This window comes from Larimichthys crocea, chromosome XXIV (assembly GCF_000972845.2).
Source record: "Larimichthys crocea isolate SSNF chromosome XXIV, L_crocea_2.0, whole genome shotgun sequence".
Taxonomy (NCBI): domain Eukaryota; kingdom Metazoa; phylum Chordata; class Actinopteri; family Sciaenidae; genus Larimichthys; species Larimichthys crocea.
The window spans coordinates 2411444-2419479 of NC_040034.1; the positions used below are offsets into that span (position 1 = coordinate 2411444).

The window sequence follows — 8036 nt, forward strand, 5'->3', positions numbered from 1 at the left end:
ATACACTTAACGTGGATGTTGCACTGCAGGGTAATTTGTTTTTATTGTTTTATTCTATATTACTCTTTTAAATCAAACTTATTGCACCGAGTTTCTTTTCTTTTACACATTTTATGTCCCATGTAAACAACTTTGAATTGTCTTGTTGTAAAAATAAGAATTTAGTTTGAGCGTCACCCAAAATGAATACAAGAGTGACATCTGGTGGCACCCTCATCCTCATCAGGGTCACGGTGAGGCTGGAGCCTATCCCAGCTGACTCTGGGTGAAGTATTCGCAGTCACATTGACACCTATGGACAATTTAGAGTCACCAGTTAACCTGATAAGTCTTTGGACAGTGGAGAGAACCCACGCACATGGGGAGAACAAGCTATTCTGCAAACAGAGCCTCCTAAATCTGACACGTTGGACCTTTTTTATTAACAGTTTCTTGTCTTTGCATCTCCTCAGAGTCTCCTGAACCCTAACAGTTTCTTGTCTTTGCATCTCCTCAGAGTCTCCTGAACCCTACAGACGCCGCTCCACGCCAGTAACTTGTGACCTCACCTCACTTTGCTGCATTAGAGGTTTCAAGGTTGTCAAGTGTGATTTGAGGCCTACAAAGAGGTCAAATGATCTAATATTTAAAAATATTAATATAGATTTGTCTTATATTTTGTATTTTCTACACTTCAGATTTATCTTGTGACCCTTTGGAGGGGCCCAACGTCAGTTAGGAACCACCAAGCTGCTTATTAGGTATTAAGTATATTTTCCTGATACTTAACTTCAGTAGAGTACTTCTACATTGTTCTATTAGTATATTATTAAAGTAAAAGGTCCGTGTACTCCCTCCATCACTGCTGCAGTGTGTACTAACCTTCATAAAGTTTGATTTTTGGCAGTTCTTCCACCGAATATTTGACTCTTGTTCGTTTCCCAGGACGTTCCTGGAACTGTCTCAGGAGTATTTATAATTTTGATTTATCCCAGCTGTGAGCGACTCTTCCATTTCCTGTGTGCATCAGCGATGATTACTGGAGGTTCATATTTGTGTCAACACAAGAAGAAGAAGAAGCAGGGAGGCAGCGTTCAGAGTAAATCCTTTATTTAAAGAAATGTTCAAACAATGAAGGAGAACAGCGGCTCAGAGTGAAGTGTGAATGAATGCTACAAGCCATTAATAAAAATAAAAAAAAACTACAACCTGTTTCAACCGTCACTTCTTTTTTTATTCCAGGATCATCTTCAGCCTCATTAAATCAAATGTGTTTCATTAAAAACACTTCATACACACACACACACACACACACACAGACTGAAATGGTTGCAGGTGAAGCTGTTAATGTTCGGAAAAAAAAGATAAAGCAGAAAAGATGCCACGTGTTCAGGATTTCAACGAGAAACCCAGAAACAAACACGAGATGGCACCGAGTTAGATAAATTAATCTGTGGTTTGATTTGACATTTCGAGTCAGAGTAAAAGTGGTTTAAAAACAAAGTCTGGATGAGTCACGCCTCTCTTTGTCAGTCCAGGACGGATACGTCAAACTTTAATTCATTAAATTGTGTTATTATGGCATGCACACTGTACTGCAGAGCCACTGACAGGTCCACAACACCTCTGGTTCTCTTCAGTTAATAATTAAAGAATCGTGAGTGAAACATCAGCAACAGAAATAAAATAAAACCCTCTCGTTGATTGTGTGGGGGGGGACATACGACGACATTCACCAGGCTTTTAATTTGAAGTGAACGTTGTTCCTTTGATTTTATTTTCAGCAGAGAGTGAAGCTCAAAGTCTGTGTTGGTGTGAGTGCCGACGCTTTAAGGGTTCCTGCCCCAAACGTGCCAACTTTACACAGACTGAAGGAGAATCAAGACATTCACTGTCTCATTTTAAAGTTTCCTGTGAGATAAAACTGTTTTAATACTATTTATGGTCTTAGATTTGTTCATGGCGGAGTTGTTTCAAATTAAAAAGAGTAAGTTTCTTAACGAGGCTTTTATTGTGAAACTTTTGCAGGAACAACTCATGATGTTCTGCTGAGTCACGTGCGATACCCAGTGGTAGAAATCGGTATTACTGGTCCGTTCCAGTCTTTGGCTTAACGTCAAACCAGTTTTGAAATGTTTACACCAGCCCAACGCTAATTTAAATACACTGTTTTTAAATGTGATTCATTGATAGCAGCTGTTCGCTCTCCTAACACTGCAGTAGAGAAGTATCAGACACGATCTGAGTCGCCTGTTGAATGCTTTTATTGTGAAGCAATGTGTTTGTCATCAATCTTAGCCCTGACCGTGATTACTGATCAAAGATCTGTCCATGGGACTTCTTTCTTCACTCAGTCTAAGTTTGTTTGTCTGCGCCGTGGTCGGACACGTCGACTGCTCTAGTTCTTGCTCAAGGAGTGTTTTGCACTTGCTGTTACCGCGGTAACCAGGAGTGAAATCTTAAGGTTTCTTTCTTGTCGTTCGCTGAACGCGGCGGATAGATGGAGTGTGTGTGTGTGTGTGTGTTGAACCGTGTGTAAAGATTAGCCGAACAACATGAACCTCAAACCCAAGCCTGGTCTAATGAATCCGAGATAAACACATAATAAAAACACACAGATCTTTTAAAAAACGATGCATAGCATAAACAACATTGCAAAATTTCCAGCTTCTTCTGCACGTCATACCTAAAAACCTCAGCCCGGCGGTTTGCTCCCACGAGTGAAAAACAGGTTTCAGGAGTGATTTTTGCTTTTTCCCCCCCAGGTGGAGCCTGCTGCTCAGGCGGAGAGAGGTGGTGGAGAGAGTCTTAAGGCGCTCCCGTCACAAACAAGGGAAGGAGAAGAAAAGAAGGAGGTGTTTTCTGGGGGGCCCAGAGGAAGAGGAGGAGGAGGAGGAGGAGGAGGAGGAGAGAGGGAGGTCAGGGTGGGGGAGATTCAGGGCTCCCTGCTGTAAACACTGCTGCTGCTCAGGACCAAAGCTCCTCCGACTCCATGGTGCTTTTCTCAAACGATTCGGTACCGTGCGCCTCTCTAGGTGTCCTCCTCGTCCTCTTCCTCCTCCTCGCGGTTGCCCACCACCCTCTTCCTCAGGGCTTCGTCGGAGAAACCCGGCGCTTTGGGTTCTGGGCGGCCTTCCGGGGAACCTCTCCTCCTCCTCCAGACGTCGTACTGGTCGCCGTCTTCTTCCTCCTCGTCGTCGTCCTCCTCGCCGTCGGCCTCGTGTTCTTCCTCTTGTCGCTGGAGTAACCTCGCCTGCTGCATCGTTTGTTTTTCTGCAGAGTAACATTCAGAAGATTTAGAGGATTAGAACCAGATAAAAACAAAGCCCCCGGTGAAGCGTCGTCACATGAAACTCACTCTGGTAGTAATCCGGAGAAGAGAACCGTCGTGAGGGGAAGACGAAATCTGCGATGAACACCAGTAACTGCAAAGACGAGACGACGAGAAGCGTTGAACACACCGTAAGAACTCGATATATATAAACATATATCTGACCGTGCTGCTCGTGTACTCACCAGTCCCAACGCGAGGCCGGAGAACAGAGTGGCCAAGCCAAAGATAACATACGAGCCCCAAACAGGGATCCCCAGCTGCTCCGTCATGTAGTTATGGCAACGCTGCAAAACACAGAAACAGTTTCACTCACCGACAATCGAGGACGGTTTGAGTCCACATATCAAACCCTGTTTGACTTTTCATCTTTGACGTCACCATCAGGCCACTCTGTCATCGTCACATGATGTTTCTTGACGTCAGGCCGTGCACTTTATTACATTTATATCCGCTCCATGAAGGGAAATTAGTTTATCTTTGCACATCCTACAGTTGTTCCGATTCCACTCCCTGAAATCCCTCTGACACTTTAAACTTTAATGATCCTACAGCGAGAGAAATCTGAGTTGTCACAGCAGCTCGTTTACACGAGGCGGATAAGAAATGACTCATAAATAAGAAACTTGAATCTGATAACTCTAACGGATCTAACAAACCCAACCACCGATTAGTTAACAATAGATGTATGAGATTAGACCCACAGGCCGAATCCGGCCAAACTATTATCTAATTTCACACGTCTGGACTAGATAATAAAAGAAAGTTCTTCGACTCTGTGTGTTCATGTTTTACAAGGATACTCAGAACATCTGCAGGTCACCAAATATGATCTGGTTTGTGCACATACACAAACATCAGTGTATTAAGACGGTATTTAGGTCAAGCACTGACTAACACAGCTGGTTTCTGTGTTTTCGTTGAAGAAATATGAACACGATATGTTCTGTCTGTGTCAGCTCTGTTTCCTGTAAGACTGGATTTGTTTTTTCCCCTCCTTCCTTCAAGTGGAAATTGCGGTAAATGAAATAAATACCTTCCCGTGAATAATAACCCACACGTCGACTGTCAGCGCTATCCGGAGTGAAATCACGACTTACCCGGATAAACATGGAGAGCTTGAACAAAGCGGACATCGAGTTCATCCTGATGAAAGAGGAGGAAACGTAATTCAACACAGATCTGTCAAACTGTAACATCATCGCAGAGCTTAAACACAAAAAAAGGAGGATGAGGAGGAGGAGGAGGAGGAGAGGGAGGCATCTGTGGTTTAAAACCAAAGAAAGACACTGAGACACGAGCTAACAGGGAAGGTGTCTGATGATTCCTGTTATTTCCAAGAGACTGGACTGCAGCTGTGTCCTCAGGACCGGAGCAGGACTTCATAATCATAATCACTGCATCACCGTGGTCATCGCGTGAACTCACAGAAACGAAGACGGCCCCAGCCAAGAGGAAACCGGCTCCACTGCTTGCCATTTCTGTTCGTCGACGAAGCTGAGGAAGTCGTCTTTGGTGCGAGCTCCCTGGTACTTCCTGAAGACGCCGTCCTTACAGCTGAAACACAAACATTCAGAGTGTTTTATCCCGACACACGCGACCAACATTTATAGTGATGAAGGTGTGTGTGTTCAGCTAAACGACAGCCGACGGGCCAGTGGTGTAGGTACAGAATTAACTCGTTAGAATCTAAATTACGAGCATGAATCTGAAGATTCTGAGTTTTCAGTTTAGACCCAGAAATTACAAAAACGAAAACTCAACAATTCATAAACTCGTTCAACAGGCTGCAGGACGATGCTGTTACAACTGCTGTTACACTGTGTGATATCCAGCAACTGACACCAACGATAGTGACTGTTCCTGGCTGATGGTGAGGACTGAAATAATGCTGAAACACTCAGATGATAATCCAGGAAACATAATCAGCAAAAATCTGGAATTATAATATAGAATTTGAATCCATCTAATCACATTTCACCTCCTTGAACAGCTCCTTCATTCCAGCAGACTCTTCAACACCAGCACGACTTCATGACTTTCTTCTATAAGTTTCTTATTTATGAGTCATTTCTTATCCACCGTGTGTAAACGAGCTGTTGCGATAAGTGAATTTACCCGATGTGGGATCATTAAAGTCTGTTTCAGTCTGTCTCCAGTTGTACCTCATAACTCATGCTGTATTTATTCTAACAAATGTATAAGCAGATTTACGATAGATTACAAAAGTCTGCTCAAAATGTTACTTCACAGCAGAGCTACGAGCTGATATTACGTACACGTGATTCTACACTTCTGGTGTCAAGACGTTGCGCATCAGCATCAGCCACACAAAAAGAGGAAGCAAATAAAAAACCCACAAAATAACCGAGAACTTACTGGTAAATAGTCGGAAGTGAGGTGATGATGAATCGCCCGCTCAGACCTGACAGAGAGAAGAGACGAGCAGCGTCAGCATGACTCATAACTGAAAACAGACCCACCGCGCAAAGATGAACACACGGCACAGTGAGACGATGTAAAGATGACTTTAAAGGCCGTCTCTTTGGTGTTTTAGTAAGAGCACGACTGTTTTATGGCGACGGGGAAATGTGGAACCCGAGTAGCACGGCACAAAATATGTGAAACATGCAGCTGGTTGGTAGATTTAAGTCAGTCAGCAGCCAGAAAAGGTGACGAGCGGTAACATCTGAACGGTCTCTATCCAGACGGACGGACAGAAAAGTCTTTAGCAAGCAGAACAAAACGACACCACTGCAAACTCCACGTATATATTTTACTTTCAGACTTTATTCTGTTTATACTGCAGTCACCTTTAATTTTATCTACCTTATGCCTTTTTGTTTATATCACGTATTTGTTTTGAGTAATACTCAAACACAAGAACTTCTCTTCAGGGATCAATAAAGTCATCTATCCATCTATCATTTATTAAAAGGGCCTGATCGATATGAGATTTTCTGACTGATACTGGTAGAAAATATGGTGAATATTTAAGATATATAAGGTATATTTAAATCTATATTATTATTTATATCTGGACCTCTTTACCTCCCGTCTCACAACTCAAGTCTGCATTTAAAACAACCTGTTTACAATTAAAATCGTCTTATTTTAACCTTTTTTTAATGTTGTATTCTTGTAATTTGATACTTTTATGGTTGTTTTTGTTTGTTTCTGTTATTTGCTGTCTAAATGAAATAAAATGTATTATTATTATTATTATTAACATTCTCTGCAGTCACGGTTAGATGCTAAACTGCATTTTCATTACTTTGTGCAATGACTGATTGAATCTAATCCGTGCATCCGGGCAAATAACTGAAATACAGTGATCATGCTGTGTTCATGAGGCAATAAATGCTACTTTTAATTAAAAATTATAATGTTTTGGAGGCTGTAGTTTGTGGAGATGTTGCCTGTATTTCTAATATTTAGTCAGTGCTCATGATAAACAGACATTAGGTGGGTAAAGCAGTAGAAAAACACCGAGCTGTGGATGTTAAATAACAACAAACACTGACCACAGCTCTGTTACGTCATAAGGTCACTCGGGCTCTGTTACGTCATAAGGTCACTCGGGCCTACCGGGCTGGTCCGTCACGTCCACCTTGGCGATGTTCAGACCCATGTCCTCTCCCCAGTCCGCGAACTCCTTCCACACCGGCTGGAGCTGCTGGCACGCCGGGCACCAGGGCGCGTAGCTGCCCGGGAGGAAGAAGAAGAGGAAGAAGGTGAACCACAGGTGAAAGCTCAGGTAAATCACTTTAACGGTAAACTAGCTCGCAGAAGCTAAAGCTGTTAGCAGTTAGCACGGCGGTTAAGTTAATATGATGATATATATGATGATAATAATAATAAAAACACGATAATTCAGCTTTAATCTGATAGATTATGATATAATTATAATATAATATATTTATATATAAGCTGAGTTAAGCTGAGTTAGCCGTTAGCTCACAATTCAATCATCCACTCTCCGCTCAGGATCTCCTCCCAGTTCCCGTCCGTCACTTCTCTCAGGCTGCCCCGCTTCGTCGTCGTCGTCGACGCCGCCGGTGACAGCAGCAGCGCCGTGAGACACGTCGCCAGGAACAACAAGCGGCACATCCGTGAGCCGCCGTGCGGGGTTCGAGTCCGCGGCGTGAGAGAGGACAGAGACACCGCGGAGGCTGACGGACACCGCGCCATGTTTGTCTGAGAAGAACAGCCCCGCCGCCACTTCCGCTGCCGAGAAGAGCCGAGAGGAGCCGAGCGGAGCCGAGCGGAACCGAGAGGAGCCGAGAGGAACTGAGAGGAGCCGAGCGGACCCGACGACGTCCGGAGGAAGACGACGACGTCCGGCCGTCAGGTGGGAGGTGTGACCGGCCGTCAGAGGGCAGGTAGGGTCAGAGAGCCTGGAGAGTGATAACATGAGCAGCTATCAGCGGCTGTTTGCTCTGTGGTGAAGCCGCAAACAAAACGACGTTTACGGTACAAATGTTAGTGATGCATGTGCATGTGAGGGTGTGGATGTAGATAATGGCAGACATGTTTTTAACTGTTAAACCTTCCTCTTATAATGACACATACTTTGAATAAGATATATATATATATATATATATATATATATATATATATATATATATAATATATATATATATATAATAATATGCACGCAGAGACTAATAGATGTAGAGACTATATAGGTTTGTGTATATGTATGTATGTATTATGTAGTAATGGT

General features: G+C 43.3%; 1 protein-coding gene across 1 annotated transcript; it reads right to left on the bottom strand.

The window, feature by feature from the left end:
- Nucleotides 1-1072: 1072 nt before the first annotated feature.
- On the bottom strand, nucleotides 1073-7550 carry tmx1 (thioredoxin-related transmembrane protein 1). Its single transcript, XM_019277937.2, has 8 exons — nucleotides 7272-7550; nucleotides 6899-7014; nucleotides 5690-5735; nucleotides 4739-4867; nucleotides 4411-4456; nucleotides 3496-3597; nucleotides 3338-3404; nucleotides 1073-3252 (listed from the first exon to the last, which is right to left on the bottom strand). The coding sequence occupies exons 1-8, from the start codon at nucleotides 7499-7501 to the stop codon at nucleotides 3011-3013; spliced, it is 978 nt and encodes a 325-aa protein (XP_019133482.2). The 5' UTR covers nucleotides 7502-7550; the 3' UTR covers nucleotides 1073-3010.
- Nucleotides 7551-8036: the final 486 nt, after the last annotated feature.

Coding starts and splice junctions, on each gene's coding strand:
- tmx1 (XM_019277937.2), bottom strand. CDS start 7,501: ATGGCGCGGTGTCCGTCAGCCTCCGCGGTGTCTCTGTCCTCTCTCACG. Junction 4,457..4,738: donor CTGGGGCCGTCTTCGTTTCT/GTGAGTTCACGC, acceptor CTCTTTCATCAG/GATGAACTCGATGTCCGCTT. Junction 3,598..4,410: donor AGCTCTCCATGTTTATCCGG/GTAAGTCGTGAT, acceptor TGTGTTTTGCAG/CGTTGCCATAACTACATGAC.